The following is a 21,818-nucleotide window of genomic DNA, read 5'->3' as shown; positions in this document are numbered from 1 at the left end:
ACACACACACACATATATATATATTTAAATGATTTTTTTATTTTTAACTTTCATATTAATATAAAAAATATTTAATAATTGATATTACGGTAAAGACCACGACAAAAGCCTTCTAACTGTAACATTTTTTAACAAAATAAATTTATATATTGGAAGATATCATCTTAACCAAAAGATTAAAACCCTTGACCCATGGTCATGGATCATCTCTACCTTCACCTTACGAGCGGGTCATCTAGTTTTCCGGAGTCCATGGATTTTGGCCCATAAAATATCAGCCCAAGCTTGACCCAAAGTAGCTTGAGCTCTGGATCCCGCCCAAGTTGTTGCCCAACAATTAAGTCATCACGTGCATCGCACGTGGCCCTCCCTCATGGTAAACCCTAGAAAAGACGGGGACAAAGGTGGGGAGCGAAGAAAAAAACGGAAAATCAAATTTGATTTCCCGTTACAATGAAGTCTCTCAACGTAACCGCTTCAAGACAACCCATAAAATTCAGAATGTAAGTTTTTCCTCCAATTTAAGTGCTGCTTCATGAATTCGAATTTTAATCTGGGTCTATTTGTTTCTCTTTCGATTATCGAGTAATTCCATATTTAATCATACCCATTAAGAATTTCTTCAATTTTGATGGGAATTCTCTGATTTATATATATATATATTTTTAATTACAGCCCAACAGCTGAAAATTTAGTTCCAATTCGTTTGGATATCGGAATCGATGGGCAACAGCGGTTCAGAGATGCGTTTACATGGAATCCTACTGGTAGATTTTATTTTATTCAACAAAGACGTTTAATTTATTGTTTTTTTTTTTCAATATTTAGAATGCCTTTGAAAATATTCTTTTAGGTTCCTCAGTGTCTAACATCTTAAAATAGTATTAAATACTTAATGGGTTGCTAAATTTTTGTATTCATAATAGTTGCATTTGGGTCATGTGTGAGGTGTTTGGACTGATTCTGTTATTATTATTATTATTTTTAGTATTTTCAGGAACCCCATTACTATTTAGTGAGATTTATTTTGGAGGTGTTGAAAAGCTTAAACTTTGGAAAGTTGATCATTAAGGATCACCCAATTCATCTTAAGAAAATAGCTTTTCATGTCATAACTCATAACATGCAATGTGCTGGAAAAAGGCTTAAAATGATACTAAGCCTTATATTGTATTACCTCATTGTGCTTTGGAACGAAGCAAGGCTGAAAAGGTGAAATCAAATTATTTTGAATAATGGATTTGACTGCATTTTTTTTTTTTTTCCTTTGGCAAATTACTGAATTCATGATACATGGGTATTATCACTTGTTGCAAGGAGTGACAAACCATTTAAGAAAGGATAATCCCCTTTGTTGATCACTGATTTTGGGTAAGTAGGTGTCGATCAAAATGTCATTGAAAATTTAGACCAAAGAAGCTGCCCTATTTCAACCTCTTGAGGTTCCTAAATGAGTACAGTCAAATTGATGGAGCACATCATTCTTCAACATCAAATTTACCCAGATTTGGAAATGGAAAGGAAATTGTAATGTATGGATATGACATTTACACTTTCCAATATGTATACGACACCCATTATGAAGTATGTTGTTAAGATGTCAATATCAAAGTAGTAGATAACATCGTAGTCGATTTAAGTGCTATAGTGTGGCTGGAATATATAAATATTTGGTTACTAATAACATATATTCGTTAATGTTAAAGATCCAGATTCCGAGGTGGTGGTGTTTGCGAAAAGGACAGTGAAGGACTTGAAACTCCCTCCAGCATTCATAACCCAGATTGCTCAATCTATTCAAGTGAGTGAATTGATGGGGATTATACCTTGATTTGTTACTTCCAAAGTTAGTTAAACATAACTCCATTGTATTCTTAAATGATAAAAAAGAATGATACACTTTTTCTCTAGAATTGTTTAAGTGATTGTGATATAGATATAGAGGACTAAAACCAAAGCCAGATCCCCTCATGTATTTTGTATAGGAACGACATGGAGATGACTAACCATCTTTTGGTCATGGTTAGGGTAGCTAAGGAGATGCAATATATCTTTCTTTTTTATTTGATAAATAAAAATAATGATAAGAGGACTAGCAGTCCTCAAAAAACATAAGAAGGAACAAAGAAAAGAAAAGATAGAAAAAAAAAAAAAAACAAAGAAACGAAAAGAAAATAAACTACACCCTAATTACATTCTCCCATCTAAAACAAAGTCCTTGAAAAATAGGCCCTTAAACTCAATGAATTGCTTGCACCAATGAAACAACCAACCAAGGATGGTGAAAATGATCTCTTGAAAAGTACTTTCCTTCACATTGAACGTGCGCATGTTGTCAGTAAGATACAATATATATATTTAGCTATAATTAGTCTCTCTAGTTATAGTATGATTTTCTATTATAGTTGTAGATATCTGTTAGTCAGCTACAACATATATATTTAGCCATAATTAATCTCTCTAGTTATAGCATGATTTTGTATTATAGCTGTAGATATCTTGTAATTAATAGGAAGATTATAGTTTCCTTATTTAGTCTCTCCTTAATTGTTGTAATTGCTGACATTCAGCCTTGTAATCAGCCCAATAGTTTCTATATAATATGAGGAACCCTCACAATGAGAGGCATTCAATGCAATTGACACATGTTCCTCTCTTTCCACAAACCCAAACAAATTCCAAATGATCCTCAACCTGCGAGAAAAAGAAGGAGAATTCCACCCAAACAAGAGGGAAACAAACGAAAAAGAGTGACACCACGAAACCTTGAACAAGGAGAGAAAATGAGAACAAACATCAAACACAACATTGCAATGAATGAGAATATGCTCCACCGACTCCCCATTCACTTTGCACATACAACAATAGTCAACCAACACAAACACTTGGAATGTAACCGATGTTGTTAAATGTCATATGCTAGTCTATGCAACCAACATAGATTGTTCGCATATCGCATATGCGGTGGCATATGCAGTAAAAAACAAATGTAGGAAAAATTAAAAAAAATGCCAAAAACTCAAAAAAATCTAAAAAAATACAAAAAAAAATACTTAATAATTAAGCAATGCACAAATTTAATTTGAAGGTTGAATGAATCTTGATTCTCAAGTCTTGAGTTGAAGGTTGTAGTTGAATGATTCTTGATCAATCTTGATTCTTGAAGTTGAAGGTTGAACTTGAGTTGTTGGATGATTCTTGATCTTCAAATGTTGATGAATGATGAATGATGACTTCACTTGATTCTTGAATATTGACTTGAGTATAGTAGGTGATAGCTTTCTTTGTCTTCAAGTTTTGAGGGTAAGAGTGAGTGAGTTGAGACTTGATCACTTGAGAGTAAATAATAGAGAGAATGAGATACTTAAGAAGAAAAAGAGAGATTTGAACTTAGAAGGTAGTAGAGTATGTTGTAGAAGAAGTGTGGGGGTAGAAGTAGGGTATTTATAGGAAAAAAAAAGAGTTTAAAGCGGAAAAAAGAGAGTTCAAAGCAAAAATAAAAATAAAAATTGTGTCTAGCTGTCATATTTATGATCATTGGACATTATGCCATCGTAGATAAAATTATGCTATCGTATATTTGACAGATAGCATAATTTTGTTTATGAGATGGTTGCATATACGAAATTATGTTTGGAAATAGCATATGTGATCGTTATAGAAATTGATCTAGGGTTTTAGAGAAGATAGAAAGAAAGAAAGAAAGAGAAGAGAAGAAATTCTGAAAAAAAAAAAAAAAAAAAAAAATCAGATTGTTTATTTCTCCTTGTGTATTGTTTATATACTTACACAAATAAATCAGAAAATGACATAAACATGAAAAGACTAAAATAACTAAACTAAACTAACTACTGTTAACGCTCCCCCTCAAGCTAGGGCAAAGATATCACACACGCCCAGCTTATCCATAAGACTTTCGCTTGAATATGTCCAAATTTGCTACAGTGGTCACACTTCGGCCTCTCTTTGCTATTGGGTGCCTAGGTAGGTTTATCAAACTTCTTCACTCTTGAAGCTTGTCCGTCTTCTTGTTTACTAGCTGTCATGATTGATCTATCACTCACAGAAATATCCAGATGTCCCAGAGCCACACATTGACTCTCCTCACTTTGAACATAAGAGTACACGATGTTCAAAGGAGGTAGGGGATCTATGTTCAAAATCTAAACTCCAACCATCTCAAACTCGGGATTTAGACTAGCGAGGAGCTGGAAGATGCGACGGATCTCAACATGTTTGTTGAACTAAGTACAATCTTTAGAGCTTTTCCAATTGAAGGGTAAGTAGTGATCAAGCTCTTCCCACATGTTGCGCAATTCAGAAAAGTAGCCTGACAATGTCTTCTCCTCTTGTTTGAGATGCAATATATTTTGTTCCAACTGATAGATTCTCGCACTATTTTGAGCCTGAGAATAAGTTTGAGTCACCGAATCCCAAATCTGTTGTACAGTCTTTAAGAAGAGATATTCTTGACTAATATGGGATTGCATTGAGTGTACCAACCATGACATAACCAAGGCATTTTCAGCGTCCCATTGGTTGTACTTAGAATCTGAGATTTTAGGTTGTTTCTCCTTCCCATTCAAATAGCCTGTCTTTCGTCTTCCATGGATGGCTAGTTTCGCAAACTGAGTCTACTTCAAGTAATTTGTGCCATCAAGTTTGATTGTGGTGATCTGGAGGTTTGGATTTTCATCTCTGACTTGTGACGATCCAAACCTGTTATTGGTAGACTGTCTTGAAGTTACTTCTGACATGACTTCGAAGAGTCCAGATCACACTAAAAAATTACTCGGAAACACTACCAAACTACTTAGAACCTAAGAGGGGCCCTATTGTCGCATTCTGGATGAAAGAAGGGGCCTAGATGGATGGAGGTAACCCTAGGAAGCCTCCTGCATCACCTAAGGTAACCCTAAGAACCTGTAGCAGCCCTTAGGGTGGCTGTGGGGACCTCCTGCAGTCCCTGGGGACTTGTGGCAACACCTATGGTTGCTGTTGTGGCTTGTGGCAGCATTTTTGGTGGCTGATGTGGGTTGCGGCAACACCTATGGTGTGTTCGAGGCTCTCTTCGATCTTCTTGGTTGGCACCAACACTTTGATACCATGTAGAAACTGATCAAGGGCTTTAGAAAAGATAAAGAGAGAGAAGAGAAGAGAAAAAATTCTGTAAAAAAATCAGATTGATTATTTCTCCTTGTATATTGTTTATATACTTACACAAATAAATAGGAAAATACAGAAAATGACCTAAACATGAAAAGACTAAAATATACTAAAATAACTAAACTAAACTAACTACTGTTAACAATCGCATATTCACATATGCATCCGCATTTGACAACACTGAATGTAACTTTTTTTGGTAGAATGAAATCATTTTCTCACCTAGTAGGGGACAAGGAGGTGGAGATTATAATGTTTCTGGTCAAATATGGGCATCAAAGCTCCAAAAAAATATATATACAATTGTTTTTTAGAATGTTACATTTATACAGTTCTTTTACAAGGAAATTAATGTTTCATCTTGAGGTTCTTTTAAATTGAAACAAGAAAAAATTTAACATTTTTAGTATCATTTTTGTGCAACGCAACTTAAAATTATGGAAATTCAATTCCTCAATCTAACTGTTGATGGCATTTCAGCATCTTACTAATCTACAAATTTTTTGCTTGTATTCTGCTGTCACAGACACAGCTCACGAAATTTCGATCCTTTGAAGGTCAAGAAATGTATACTGCAGAGAAGATTGTGCCTCTCAAGGTTCATATAATTTATCTCCTAACTTTACTCTTCTCTTTGTATTTGTGACTTTGTTCTGGTTCGAACTTTTGGCTCAACGCATAGACGATGACAGTCATTTCCTTGTTTCAGCTTGACCTTCGAGTAAATAATACCATCATAAGGGATCAGTTTTTATGGGTAAGTTTTCTTAGAAACTGCATTAGAAGATTTGACATTCTGTATGTCATGTTAAAAAGGTTGCATTTGCCATCTTTTTTTCTTTCTTTTAGTTTGTCGATTGCATGTTTTGCATTGCAGTAATAAAATGTTCAATGAATTATTGTATTTCAGGACTTAAACAACTTTGAGAGTGATCCTGAAGAATTTGCAAGAACCTTTTGCAGTGACATGGGAATTAGCGACCCTGAAGTTGGGGTAAGCATTACCAGTCAAGTATAGCACATATTAACAAATAAGGCCATTTTTCTCTGCACCACTACATTTTCATGTCCCCTTTATAGACTCAAAATAATGAAGTTGACTTGCATCCTTTTGGGGCACAGTGAGACAGGTCCTTCTTCCAATGAAGGATTCTTCTTTTATACTTCAGGTAGTTCAAGTTGAGCTATTCTTTCTGTTTGTCACATTTTTTTGCATTATGTCTCTTATGAGATGTATGGTTCTGTGGGCGTACGGCATGTTTACAAATGTACAAATCTTAATCCCATTTCTTCAATGAATGATATTTGAAGTGATTTTATTTTTTCAATGTTCCTAACATGGTTTTAAAACTCATCCGAGACCAAGACTATCGCCTGAGTTAACTCAGTATCAGAGCTGAACAAGACCAACTCACAAGTCACTTTTTTTACCGAGATTTAATACCTCATGTTCAATTTGATTTTTGAACGAGACGTCTCAAACGTATTGGAAAACTCGTCCGAGATGACTCGGTATCGGGCCTGGACGAGAAGCGAAACCGAGTTTTAAAACCATGGTTCCTAACAAGGCAGAGGCATGAATTTAATTGGATATAATTAAAAATTCTCAGTTCTTGGATCCTCTCGTTTGGAAGAGTATTCTCTTTATACTTCAGATATTTCAGTTTAGATGACGTAGGATATAAGGATTTGTTGGAAAACTCGTCCAAGACGACTCGGTATCGGGCCTGGACGAGACGAGACGCGAAACCGAGTTTTAAAGCCATGGTTCCTAATAAGGCAGAGGCATGAATTTAATTGGATATAATTAGAAATTCTCAGTTCTTGGATGCTCTCGTTTGGAAGAGTATTCTCTTTATGCTTCAGATATTTCAGTTTAGATGACGTAGGATATAAGGATTTGTTGGAAATGATTCCCACACCTTTTATCCCAATCTACAATTCATTCCCTCGTATTTATTTGGAGGCTGAGGATTATGTTTTTGAGACAATTGTAATTGGTTGAGGTTTTTATGCCCTTTTTGCACTCCCCTTTTTATCATTCCTTTGCACTGTGTCCATACTTCTCTAATCACTAGACTTTGTGTAAAAAATAGTACGGACTTTTACTTATTGGTGCTGCATTTACTTATTTCTTTTACTTTCTCTTTCTGTTGGAATTCTTAAGAGAATTACCTGATGCCTTGTGTTGGATTAACTTGTTAACATTGTATGTGGCAGCCTGCAGTTGCAGTTGCAATTAGGGAACAACTTTATGAGGTAGAATTTTACTTCTTCTTTCAACTTGAGTGCATTGAGTATAACTATTTCTAAATTCCATTCTTCAATGTAAATCCTGGAAAAATTATCTTTCCTTGCTGTGCTCTAAGAATATATCATTGTTCTAGATTGCAGTCCAAAGTGTAGCCTCTGCAAGGGAAACCAGAGTAAGCAAGAAGGGTCGCCGAGGGGCAGAACATTCCTCAGCCAGGTTTGGTGTTTTTGGTTTTTGGTTTTTGATTCTCTGCTTATTGCCTTGCATTCTATTCAGGGTCAAAGAATTTGTGTTAGTGTCCAAGTGGTTTGTGATGCAAAAAACAGAAATCATTTTCCTTGATCATTTCTCTTTATATTATTGCAGCAAAGCTAGTGGTGCTGCCTTGGACTTGATGAAGTTATTTGGTGGCAAATCAAGCGTTCTTCGGTAAGACTGATCATAATATTGGTCTGACATTTTTCTGTTCGAGACTTCGAGTACACCTGAGGAATATGTTGATCAATAGACAATTCTTGCACAAACTCAACAACTGACGATCATGTTGTGTTCTCCAATGAATCAGGAAAAGGAAAGAGTGGGACTTGTATGAACCGATTGTTGATCTTCTATCAAAAGAGGAAGTGGAAGCTCTCGATGCAAGAGAAGAACGGAATGCTCGGTGAGTCATTTTACCTTCATTTACACATGTAAATCATATCTTTGGTGGTTCGATGGGCAAGTCCCCCATAGCAATTGTATTTTACTACTAGTAAAATATTTGACGGTTTGGCTTTTGCTTTTATATATTATATTATAATAGGCATACCATTTTATTAGAAAAATGGAAAGAGAGATAGGAGGAGCTGAAGTACGTAACACAAGAAAAAGAAAAAGGAAAAAAAGAAATAGAAAAGCCCAATTCTTTCTTTAATATACCAACTCTTAAGTCCTACCTAAATGAGAAAATCTTCAATGAAGACCCTTTAATCCTTAAAAGCTTTGCTCCAGAAAAATAAAATAAAAAAGAGAAATTCTAAAATGCTGATGATGACCTGAAGAACATGTTTCTTTCCTTTGAAAACACATATGTTCCACTAATTCGAGAATGTGCTATCATTTCAATCGTGTTTTGATTCTGCATTTTGTAGCTTGAAGAGAAGGCTCAGTGACATTGATGATGGTTATTAAACATGCTAAACATGTGGCTGAAGTACTATATGTTTAAGGCTTCAATTCCATGTAGCCAGGCAGGAGATCTGCCATACAGACTTCAAAGTATCTCATGTATGAGATTCAAGAGAGACTACAAGAACTGATCTGTGTTATTAAGCACTCATAAATGTAATGTAAGAAATAGCTTCTGCTGCAACGTCTTATACTGCTTATTGGTTCGTTTTTGTTTAGTCATAACTTCATTTTGGGTCCTTGTTAGTACTCGAGCATGGAAACAATTCAACTTTTTTTTTTTTATTTTTTTTGGCCGTTCGAATACATTGCTGACTTTAGAAGAATTCCCCTTTTCACCCATGGCGAGAGATATTCACATAATTTCTGTTGCTACTTGAAGCAGGGAGTCTGGCTTGACCACAGTGAATGTCAGCCATGCAAGCTTAGTATTCCAACTCTCTCTGCTCCATTCAATGCTTAAGCGTACACTATAATCAATAGAGAGGAGAGTTGTAAATTAGGCTAGATTGCATGAATGGGTGCCCTTTTCTTTCTCGGGCCTAACCTTGTTAGTGTCCCGTCAAATTTGCATAATTTCTTAGTTGAAGTTTGAGCTCCTCCATCATATCAGGCCTGTTATTCACCAACAATTTATACAATCTAGAATTTGGCTACATGTTTTGGGAATGTGACGATCGTAGTCTTGTTATGGCATGTGTATGTATGTGGACGTTCTAATTTTATGGAATCTTGTCGTCAACTTCCGTAAAAGCCCATGCGAAACCTATTTCAAGTTATACAGAGAGTCAACATCCGTTCCATGACCCAATCATCTTGGATCTGCCATGACCAAGAATGTCTGCCTTTCCATTGTACAAAACTATAATACCCAAAAACTGAATAATGGAATAAGGATGAGGTACAATCAGGATCTTTATTTATTTACTGGTGGGCCAACTGGCACATACTTTCTAATTTATATAATAGCAAACAAGAAAAACTTTTATTTGTCGTTGAACTAATGCGGGGTCTGATGTGTGGGTTGAGCCATCTTTACTACTTTTTAAGTTTAACCAACTACTTTTTCTTACCTAACATTACATCTAAAAACATGCCAATTTTTTTTTTTTTTTTTTAATAAATATAAAGAAGAGAGATTTAGCTGGCAGACCCAGCTGTTGCGTTTTTATTACAAAAACTCCGTTGGAGGTTTGATAACTCCAAGGAACTTTACTCTAAGAAGTTTTTTACCCACCAAACCTCATTTTATAAAGATTCTTACCCAGAAAAACCGGTAGTAGGATCCAAGGTCATAAAATTCAAATTTATACAGTTAATTTGTTACTTAACATACCTTCAAGTGGATTCTAACCGCATCAATTTGTGCATTCAAAATTTGATCTGATGTCACAAGTTTATTTTAGTTTTATATTTGAGAGTTCAGTAATCATCCATTTTCAACGCCTATGACCAAGCTCAAAAAAGTTTACAATTTTCTTTTCTTTTGAATCTAAGTTTTTTCATAAAACGTAGAAGGATGTGTTGTTGGATTACCAATTTAATAATTCATGTGGGCCCAAAGACCCTTAGTAAGATTTCAAATCCTACTAAGTTAGTCATGGTAGCATGATTCATCAAGTAAGGTTTGTTCAAGCAACAAGCTTGATAAAGTAAGAGTATCTCCAAATTTTCCTTTAGCAATTTTTTTAGACAATTACGTAAAAAAATGTCATATTTAACATGTATTTCTCAAACGTTTCATCTCAAAAAAATGTCATTGATATGCTTTGAATGTCAATTTCATTAAAAAAAAATAATTAACTCATGTAGATACATAAGGTCCAAAGATGATTTGACCTCATCTATGTGAGTTTAGGAGTCGCCATCATTCAAAGAGTTTAAATAATAATGGACATCATAAAATGAGTTTTAAAATTCTATTTTTTGATTTGTAATGACTCGCAATCAATGGAAAAAGGAGTAGGTTTACCTAAAGAAATAGGTAAGGATGTTTAATTAAGGGACAAGGAAAGTATTAGACACATTGTCTCACCCATCAAGTGAGGGTTACCAATGCATGGCCACAAGTGTGGTAGAAATTTTTTTTATTTTGTATTTTTGTATTTTTGTATTTTTGAAGTTATAAGAGATATGAGAAGTTAAGAATAAAACAGACTATAGTTTGGTTGTAAAATTACAAAATAGAGATGATGAAGAAGTTAAACATGGAAAAATGTGTTTGTTGGATTTTTTTGTAAGCTTAAGACTGTAGTGCAAATCCACTTGAATTTTACTCTCCTAGGTCCTAAAGTACTATTAAACTCTTATGTGCTCAATTGAGAATTATTTTCTATTGGTTTAGTCTTTAAGTCATGTTCATGAGTTTGACACAACTTTGATGAACTAAAATCTCTATGTATGAATTTTTGTCTACTTAAGATTTGTTTTTGTTGGCTTAAAGAGTTAAGTATAGATCTAGGAAGATCTTTACTTTTGACTCTTAGCCTTTTGAAATTAAGAGAATAGTGGTGTGTATTTGTTGTGTACGTGTGGATGTTCCAAAATGAACTTATTACATGGTTTGATAAAATGGAAGATTACCTTATGAAAAAGAACTACTCTTTCTCCTTAACCATGAAAATAAAAGTAAAGAAAGCTAATTAGAAAACATGAAGTGCTTGAAACCTAAATGAAATTGAAATAACAAATACTTGTAATTAATTAAAGGAACTTATTATGGACTTATAAGGGGAGCTTACCTCACATAGAAAAATTATTCTCTACCATCCAAGTCATAGGAGAAGGAAATTAAAGTGCTACATTACTTAGAATTTAAATGGACTAAAATTAAATAAATGGAAGAGATAGAATGGGGATTTATGAAATACAAGTATTGCAAAATAGAAAATAAAATTCTCCCCACCTTGATTCCCTTCTCTTCTTTATTCTTCTTACTCAAAAGCTTCTAAGAATAATAGAATTTCACTTGAACATAAATTTTAGGCTTAGAAGAGTTTTTAAAAGTAAATTGACAGAGTTTAGGTATCTTAGAAGTTCTCCCTCTTGACTTTGATGAGTTTCTTTTTTATAAACTTTTGGGAGACTCTTGAGGATAAACTTGCTAAATTTTCTTAACTTCTCAATATTCCTAAGAAAACCACAAAAAATAACCTCACTTGCCCTTTTTTCTCATTGTCCTTGATTATTTTTTACACCCTTAAAAGTCTTAACAATCATAATGATCAAGGAATAGGATTGTAAAAGACAATAAGGTTCTAGAAATTTCTAGGTGAGGGTTAAAATTATCCAAGACCCTTGACTTTGAGTCAAGCTCTAGAAAACTAGCTAAGTGGCATGTTATTTTATGCTTGTTTTTTGGACTTTTAGTCACTTACCTTGAAAGAGTCTCTAACAACTTGAAGATAGGAAGGTGTTTGCACACAAATTCTAGAGAATTCTCTTGGTTGACAAAAGGGTCATGGCCTCTAAAATTTGGTCAATTTACATATAATCTTCTTGAGTTGAGAACAAAGTTAGAGGGGAGCAAAAAGTAAACTACTTATTAGAGTCTTACTAAAATGAGGTTAGAGAGATAATTCAACTCATGTGGGGACCAAGTAGGACTTGGAGTTAAGATTAGAAGAATTGATAGATTACTAGAAAACCTTGGTGGGAAAATTAGGAAGAAACTAATGCATGGGCATCGTGGGAAGTGTAAAGGGTTTTCTTAATGAATAAGACACTTTGGGGAGGTTTAAAGAGCATTTCCTTAAGAAAATCTCTTGCACACATGGGCTTGCAACAACCTAATTGAATTAGCTTTTGATGAGTAAAGTCAAGACAAAACAAACTTGCATGTAGGTAAGTAAAAACAAATGCAAAAGTGGCATATACGAAAATTAAATAAAAATCAATACAACAAATGACCTGCCCTTTAGGTGACTAACAGGCAAGCAAGCCTATGTTTGGTCGTTGGTCATGAAGGGGTTGACTAAAATTGATCCTTTGATTAAGCTTGGTGATTTGCTTAATTATGCTTGAAGTGGGTCCTATTCGATTAATCAACATTCTCTTGAATCATCTTTCCTCCTAAATTTGATTGAGTTCTTGGGCTTGTTCGATCAAATTGAAGTGTTTACAAGTACTTTTTCATTTGTTCGAAATACGATTTGATTCAAAAAAAATCTTTTATAACCTAAAAGTCACTCTAGCAAATTGTGAGATACACTAAAATCAACGTCAAATATAGCATCGATTTTAGCATATACTATATTTGAGACACCTTTTGAGACGTGCATTGGAGTGTATTTCTAAAAGGCTATTTCAAAATTTAGAATTGCCATCCCAATTTGAGAGACCATTGGAGATGTTCTAAGGGTGTTTTTGTAATAAAAATACAATAGATAAATTTGCTCGTTAAATTTTAGAAGATTTAAGACATACCCCCTATGTTTTGTTGAATATTAGAGATACCCCCTTATATTTTGAGAGTGATGACATGCATCCATTGACCTTAGTCTTCTGAATAGACTAAGAGGGAAATATTCAAATGGCCTCAATTTTAATCTATAGTCAAAAATTTAGATTTTTCTTCTCAAAAATCAATCATCTTCTAGCTCTACAACCTCCAAGATAATTTTAATCTATTCAACTATATTTCGATTCATAATTTTCTATCTTGCCTCCTTTTATAAATCATCCTAGATTTTTCTATCTCAAATTTTATCATTTTATACTTCCAAAAATTGTATCTTTTCTTGAGATTTGAATGTTGAAGACTTGAAGTAGATGCAATAATATTAAGATAGATGATGAGGGTTAAATTTTTTATCTAAAAAGAATGAAGACAATTGATTTTTAGAGAAAAAAATATGGATTTTTTTATTACAAGTTAAAGATGAGGACATTTGAATCTTTTCCCCTTAATTTATTTAAAGACGGAGGTCAAAGAATGCATGTCATCATTTTCAAAACATAAGAGATATCTCTAATATTCAGCAAAACATAAGAGGATATGTGTAAATCACTCTTAAATTTCTCTATAAAGAATCAAAGAAGGGTCCAGTAGGCTTTTAGGATGGATGGGGTGGAGCATAGATGGATGATAGAAAATCACGTGTACCTGTTGTGGTGGGATATCTTTCCCAACTTAAATATCATTATTTAAGAGAGATTTGGTTAGGCTTTGGCCGTGTTCTAGTTATAATATTTTTGGGTCCAAATCAAATTATTGACTTGGCTGAAAGTAGACGTAACGTACCATCTTCTCTCTCTCTCTCTCTCTCTCACATAATACAATGATTGGGGTTACAAAATCGGGGTCTAGAAATAATTTGGCAAGCAAAATATTAGTTAAAGTTGAAAAAAAAATTGATAAAATTAAAAAACAAATATCTATACTTATCAGTTAGAATAAGACTATAGCCAAAATACAAATATAAAATATATCGTTATGCTCCACTCCAAAATAAAGATTCAAATCGAAGTTTGGTGGAAAGAATCCTCTAATGGTTTTGAACTGATGACTTATGCCTTACAATGACATTACACCTATTTTATTTGTTAAATAAAAATTACATATTATAATATTTTTCAACTTTAAATTTCACAATCAATTCACAAAATGTATGATTTTTTAAAAACACCATACAATTTTCTTAAAATTTGTAAATTAAATCTCCAATTGTATAAAAAAAAAAAAAATCTTGAATTAATCTCAATTTTTCTTTTAAGATGGACTACTGGTTTTCTCTAATGGATAAATGAACGAATGTCACCCTACTTAGTTTAGGTGGAGTTGTTCTAAAGTAAAGTTGATCTCTAAAAGTTGACAAAGACATTCAGCTGTTCATTTCTTTTGTTATTAAAATATTTAATCTTTTTTTTAACATGAAAGTCCCATTAGTAGAGGACCACAACCTGGTCCATCAATCAATCCATAAGATAGGTTCAAATCAGGTTTTCCAGCCATACCCGACATGCATCGACCCACACAACACATGTGACATTTTAATCAAGGAATGGTCCTCAGTTTCGAACTCACAACTTAGAAAAGTAAACTCTAGTTCTTTCATACAAATGACTTCTCTTTGGAGATATTTGAGACCCTTATCTATTTCACTCAATCTTTGAAGAAAAAGATTGTAATATTTATATATTAAAGCAAAATCTTGCACTAAATAACATTGGAAAATTATTGGCCTCAATCTAAGTTTGAGACTCCTCCATCAAATCAAAGGCTGGTATGAGTGGATATTCCCTTTGGGATTCTCAAATGTAATGGAAGGAAATTTTTTATTTTTTCTTCCATCTCGACCTTAAATTGAATTTAATTTTATGTGTATTGTTTGAGTTTAGAAAAGTCCTACGTTTACAAAACCTCTGTTATTATTAAAATTTCTATCATTCAATATTTAAGAAAACTGGCATAGTGAGGGTGTTTTTGGTCTTTTAGGTGTGAAATGAGAATAAAATTTAAATAAGATTAATCGAATGATAGAAATTTTAAAAGGCTTTCTCAATTTCTCTCATCTTCTCTCCATTTTTTGAGAGAAAGAAAACTCTCCAATTGTTTTCTATTCCCACTTAACAATCCAAATAAGAGAAATGGAGAGACTCATTCATTTTTCCTGCTCTCCATTTCTCTCAAGCCGAACACAACGCAAGATTTCATTTACTTCAACTTCCAAAATCATAACAATAAGATAAGATTAATAGGTTAAAGAGGAGGTTGAATAGATCAAAATTAATTCACCACCAAAGTTGAAGAGTGATGTTGACTGATTTTTATTAATTACCCTAACTTAATCACCACTCAACGTAGGGTATGAGTCGTCAAACCAACCCATTTAGATCTTATCAATGGGTATGAGTTAAATAAAATCTATTTACATTTTTTTACAATATTTACCCCTTCTTAACTTCACATTCCAAATATTTTATGCCCAAATCCCATGTTTTTCTCTCCTAACTTCTATCTTTGACCATTTTGACCCCAAAAACTATCCTAAACCATTATAAAACCCTACCCTCTCCCATTGAAAAAAAACATGCTTGAACCTCTTTTTTTAAGTTCCAAAATATATCTCTCTCTAAAAGTCTTCTCAACTCCCAATCTCAAATCCCTTTACTTTTACCCCATTTTTATTTTCAATCTCAAATCCCTACATCCTCTCAACTCTCAACCTCAAATTCACTATTCTCAATTTATTTACACTAAAATAAAGATTAATATTAAAAAACTATCGTTGAAGACAAAGAAGAAAACTCAAAAAAGAGAATATAATCAACAACAAGGCCCGGACAATTAATGTAATAATATTCGTTATTTCTCTTCTATCTTTCTCTCATTTTTTTTTTAATTTTATTTTAAAAAGTCCTTAGGATGTAATGAACACCCTCACCTACACCCGATAGATTGGAATTTGACTTGGTTGAAAGGGTAGTGGTTGAAATCTTTTTTTTTTTAAGAAAAAACCTATGGTTTTTTACCCTTACACCCATCTTTTCAAATTAAAATTCTCTGAATGGAGCACTAACGAATTCAATTGGAGAATCAATCAATTATGATAATATTATTTCCCTTTTTCTTCAAAATTTTATTTTCTTTAACATTCAAATATCAAGATCAAGATAATGGTTTTTTTTTTTGGGGGGGGGGGGGGGAGAGGGTTTGAGGATTATGGTTTTGGTGAGACTTCCAATAACTTCATTTGTAATATGTTCCCCATTTTTTTTAATAGAACTTTATGGAATTTATGCAAATGGAATCCACCCGAATAATTACCAAATCCCAACTTTGTTAATATGCTCCTAACTAATTTCTTATAGAATTTTTCAGCTCTCTAATAAAATTAATGATAACAAAATCATATATCTTTTTTCCTTTTTATCTTAAAGAGCCGCTTTGAGAGAACTTTTTCTTTTTCTTTACCTATATTTTTGAATAATGTTGAAGTGACCTCAAGATTATACTTCCATCATATCAAACTTTTCTGACGTGAAAGTGTATGGGAATGAAGTGCGGAGCCAGAGGTCCAAAGAGGAACCTGCCCCTACATGGACGTTGTCCCCCTCAAATCTTTAAATATATAAATTATTATAATAAATTAAAAATGATAATAATTCCTTTTTTTTCTTAAAAATAATCATCTTCAAACTCTTCAATCTTTATAATATATTATTTTTCAAGGAATTACCAAACTATGTTGTGAAATCATCTTATTTTGGGGGACAATACACATTTTAAGACTATTAAATAAAAGTCATTTTATTTCACAAATCATTTTTTAAACGATTAAAAAATTATTATTAAATACTATAAATGTCTTTGATATTAATCTTGTGCAAAATTTGAAGTTTGAAATAGCCTTAATTTTTCCCCTCCAAATTGATCAGATCTTCGGCCCTTGATAGTTTTTTTTTTTCTTTAAAATAATCATCTTCAACCTTAAGATATTATATCTACTTCACCTTCAAACATTAAGGAAAGATATGATTTTGGGGAGGTAAAAAATGATAAAATTTTAAGTAAAAAAATTTAGAAGTTTTTTGAAAGTTCAAATCTAGGATTTTGTTTAAAAGGTTAATGCAAAGTTGAAAATAACAGATTAAAGATAGAGTCCTACTAACCTTACTAAGTTAACAAGGATTTCACCCTTACTAAGAGTCCTTGGGCAGTTGAGCTCACCTTATGGCATCCAAAAATATGATTTGATGCTTTACGGTCGTATAGGAAAAAATTCTATGAACTTAGAAAAGATTTTTCAAATATTTTTATTTTTCATCACTAAATTTTAGTTTTAAGTTTAAGAGGTATGTGGATGTTGGTAGCCGTCCATATTCAAAACCTTTGATCAAGCTCAAAAGAAATTATTTTTTGAAATTTTCAATGAAATTTAGAGGATTGTAATGTTGGATTATTGATGTGATAATCCATTTGAGCAAAGTAACCCTCAGTAAGGTTTAAAATCTTACTATGTTAGTAAGGAAAAGTGTTTCTCTCATATAAAGATAAGGTTATATGTATTAGAAGTAGGGGTGTGTCAATAGATAGTCGAAAATTCGAATCCGATTTGAATTCGAATTCGAAATCGAAAAATCAGATATTATCCAAAATTTTCGGATATCAAATTTGAATTCAAATATTCAAATCCTTATCAGATATGAATTCGGAAATCAACATTTTGAATCCGATAATATTCAATTCGAAATAATATATAATATATTTTATTTTATTTTTATATAAATAATATAATATATAGTATTTTATTTGATTTATTTATTATATACATAATATAATATATAATAGGTTTTTTAAATAATAAAAAATCAATTGGATAAGGAAAAATTATGTTTTTTTTAATATATAAATTATTTGAATTCTAATCAGATAGGATAATCGGATTCAAATTTGGATAGAGTTTTAGAACATCCGTCGAATTCAAATTCGAATTCGGATATCAGATAAAAATTTCAAATTTGGATATTATTGTATTCGATCCCATAAGCATCCGTTGATAGTCCTAATTAGGAGTAATTTATCATATAAATTAAATCACTTGAAGATAATAGATTTGGGATGGAAAATTAATGGTTTTTAAGCTAGAGGTTAAATATTAGGGTATTTAGGTAATTTAGAATTAATTAGTAAGAGAAGATCAAGGACAATGGGGGCATCTCATTAATTTGACAATATAGTGGTAAATCAATTACTGACATTATAAATTGTTTATATATAATTTGCCCTCTAAGACCTAGAAGTAAATCTTGGCTCCGTCTTGATAGGAATCATAGATGCATTTCATCGAGATACTTGTGAAAAACATCTATGATTCCAAGTGTGATATGAGATACAATCTTAAGGTCACTGCAACACGACTCTGTCTTCTTTGTTTGAATTATTTTTTTTTTTTTTTCAGTTATCACTAATGTTTTATGAGAGTTACTATTGCCACGCCAGCTTTTACTAACTCCGCACCATTTGTGTGCAATTCTTTCATGATTGCACAAGAATTAGTGTGGCATTAGTCAAAGTTGGTCTGGCATTTTATATTTATGCTTGCTTTATTCATCAAAGCTTATCTTAATGTCAGTCGAGACTACTGTCGTAATCTTTATCCTATCATGTATATAATTAATGGGGTAGGCCAAATTGTTAACATTCTTATTTACTTTGGTCTTTTAAGAGAGACTAGTATAAAATGATTTAAAGGCCCTCTTTGTCGATCTTTGGCTAAGACCCTTCATTTGTATTTATTGTTTAATCTCCAAAGTCCATCATCTTCAACCTTCATATAAAATTTTAAACACTCTTCTTCTACCCTTCAGGTAGAAAAATAAAGGATATTTTGAATGGATTTATTTAGTTTAGCATGAATCTACCTTTGAATGTGAAAAACTTGATAATGACAGATACTTGAAAGAAAAATCAAGGGATTATTGGCTTGAATTGAAGACGATTTAGGTAATTTTAATTTTTTGTTTGTTAATTTTCCAGTGTATAAAATAACAAGAGTATGTTATCCATTTGAATATATAGGGATGTCTCAAATATTTATCAAAACATGAAGGGGTATATCTAAATCACCCAAATTAATGAGGATGATTTCGACATCTCTCACTTTTCTCAAATATTTACCAATACATGTTTTCAAATTGATGATATATCCCTTGAAGTTTCTAATGAAAAATGATCTAAATGTCCTCATCTTCTTTGATCTTCAAGCAAGAACCCTTTCAACCAAGTCAAATTCCAATCTATCGGGTGTAGGTGAGGGTGTTCATTACATCCTAAGGACTTTTTAAAATAAAATTAAAAAAAAAATGAGAAAGATAGAAGAGAAATAACGAATATTATTACATTAATTGTCCTTAACCTTGCCTTGTTGTTGATTATATTCTCTTTTTTGAGTTTTCTTCTTTGTCTTCAACGATAGTTTTTTAATATTAATCTTTATTTTAGTGTAAATAAATTGAGAATAGTGAATTTGAGGTTGAGAGTTGAGAGGATGTAGGGATTTGAGATTGAAAATAAAAATGGGGTAAAAGTAAAGGGATTTGAGATTGGGAGTTGAGAAGACTTTTAGAGAGAGATAGATTTTGGAATTTAAAAAAAGAGGGGGACAACGTCCATGTAGGGGCAGGTTCCTCTTTGGACCTCTGGCTCCGCACTTCATTCCCATACACTTTCACGTTAGAAAAGTTTGATATGATGGAGGTATAATCTTGAGGTCACTTCAACATTATTCAAAAATATAGGTAAAGAAAAAGAAAAAGTTCTCTCAAAGCGGCTCTTTAAGATAAAAAGGAAAAAAGATATATGATTTTGTTATCATTAATTTTATTAGAGAGCTGAAAAATTCTATAAGAAATTAGTTAGGAGCATATTAACAAAGTTGGGATTTGGTAATTATTCAGGTGGATTCCATTTGCATAAATTCCATAAAGTTCTATTAACAAAAATGGGGAACATATTACAAATGAAGTTATTGGAAGTCTCACCAAAACCATAATCCTCAAACCCTCTCTCTCCCCCCCCCCCCCAAAAAAAAAAAAAAAAAAAAAAAAAACATTATCTTGATCTTGATATTTGAATGTTAAAGAAAATAAAATTTTGAAGAAAAAGGGAAATAATATTATCATAATTGATTGATTCTCCAATTGAATTCGTTAGTGCTCCATTCAGAGAATTTTAATGTTGTGATTATAGAGGGTAAGAGTAAAAGGTTTAAAAAATAAAAAATTAGGAAATTTGGTACACCCTCTGAGGCAGAAAACAAGAGGATATGTGGAAGAAGATAAAGTAAATGAAATACAGAGAAGATATTCATTCATGTTTCATATTTTCATAGAAGAAACAGATTTCTGTTCTGAAAACAGCTGAGAAATAAAGCCCACTTCGGTTACAGATAAATTAACTTTACTTTACACACTTACATACATACATACATAGAGAGCAAAATATAAAAATACATACACAGCACACAAAGAACAATTAAGAAATACATAAATGAAGACGGAATCTACAAATCAAACAGATCATATCGCCAATTTTCTTCACTTGTCCTTCAAAGAGATCTAGAGAGATGTTTTGTTCACTTAGTGAGGATGTAGATGGCATAGATGATTCCAGGTATGTATCCAAAAATCGTAAGCACGAGGCAGATCCAGAACTCCACCTGCAATCACAACCATCAAAGAAAAGAAAAGTTCAAATTTTCTATTGGTTTTTAAATCGCTCAATCCATCAGAAAGATTGTGATCTCTTCACTCATAGAGAAAAGTGAAGTAAATTCAACTTGTTTAGTCAGTCAGAAATACCACCATATCAGACAGAAACAGAGAGAAATTTTTATTATTTTTTTAAATAAAAATAAAAGCAGAGAAAAGGAAAGAAATAATACAGATCTGGAACAAAGAGATCAGATGAGAAGATAGAAAAAGACGAAAAGTTACAAACCTTGCAACCGAACTTGAAAAAAACTCCAAGAGGAGGTAGGATGATCGCCAATAGTATGTCTATACAGGTCAGAGTCTGTTCGTCGGCCATCTTTGAACTTCTTTCAAGCTTTTTACACAAAGATTACCAAGAGAGAGAGATTTTAGCAACAGAGGCGAAGCAAAGATTATCTAAAATTCTAAATTGAAACGGCACTTATATCGTTGGGCATTTTTTAATTATAACACGTGGCGAGCTGAGACTGGTAGATACTCCACGTTTTTCCTATTAGGTGGATGGATATCCAGATTCCTGATCTGTATGCTGGCACATAGATTACCACTAATGCTTTGGTGACATTAGTATTTACTGCGATTGTCACATTTCTGACGTGGAGTGCACATTTAATCCTAGATGCTTTTTATTGTATTCAGTAATGTGAGAATCGCAGTAAATCGTAATGTCACTCGGGCAAGACTCATGGATTAATATGGACCACACTGACTAAGATGGCCTTAAGCATTTGTTGGGCGGACCCGAAATTTGCTAGTTTTCTTGGAATTGGACTGCTGTCCAAGCCTGCTACGACGTCCCCCATCCTTACCAACACGTTTTTTTTTTTTCAAAACTCACGTGGAGCAGAAGTTGACCAAAAATCACACCTCGGCTCTTTATAATTTTAATTTATAGTTAAGATCATCAGATTTTAAAAATAAAATCAGATATTTTTAGAGATTTACCATTGCCATACCAAATTTTACTAATGCCATACCAACTTTGGTGATTTACATAGAAATTTGTGTGGCATTA

At 32.6% G+C, this 21,818-nt stretch overlaps 1 protein-coding gene and 1 long non-coding RNA gene across 4 annotated transcripts; one reads left to right on the top strand and one right to left on the bottom strand.

The window, feature by feature from the left end:
* Positions 1-348: 348 nt before the first annotated feature.
* On the top strand, positions 349-8,836 carry BSH (transcription regulatory protein SNF5, putative (BSH)). Of its 3 annotated transcripts, none has more exons than XM_086451165.1 (11): positions 349-503; positions 676-767; positions 1,713-1,801; positions 5,693-5,764; positions 5,876-5,923; positions 6,077-6,160; positions 7,387-7,425; positions 7,554-7,636; positions 7,787-7,849; positions 7,986-8,081; positions 8,551-8,836. In XM_086451165.1, exons 1-11 carry the CDS (start codon positions 454-456, stop codon positions 8,588-8,590), a joined length of 756 nt encoding a protein of 251 aa, XP_086307291.1. In that variant the 5' UTR covers positions 349-453; the 3' UTR covers positions 8,591-8,836. The 3 variants fall into 3 exon arrangements, with proteins under 3 accessions (XP_086307291.1, XP_086307290.1, XP_086307292.1); XM_086451164.1 differs by having other exon boundaries at positions 1,707-1,801; XM_086451166.1 differs by lacking the exon at positions 8,551-8,836 and having other exon boundaries at positions 1,707-1,801; positions 7,986-8,085.
* Positions 8,837-20,373: 11,537 nt separating this feature from the next.
* LOC147396260 (uncharacterized) lies at positions 20,374-21,531 on the bottom strand. The gene is made up of 2 exons (XR_015181136.1): positions 21,030-21,531; positions 20,374-20,748 (listed from the first exon to the last, which is right to left on the bottom strand). It is a non-coding gene; the product is annotated as an uncharacterized LOC147396260 (long non-coding RNA).
* Positions 21,532-21,818: the final 287 nt, after the last annotated feature.

The sequence above is a fragment of the Akebia trifoliata genome, chromosome 8, assembly GCF_017979445.1.
Source record: "Akebia trifoliata isolate Shusen 1 chromosome 8, ASM1797944v1, whole genome shotgun sequence".
NCBI classification, from domain to species: Eukaryota; Viridiplantae; Streptophyta; class Magnoliopsida; order Ranunculales; family Lardizabalaceae; genus Akebia; species Akebia trifoliata.
This window is presented reverse-complemented; position numbering and strand designations above follow the sequence as displayed.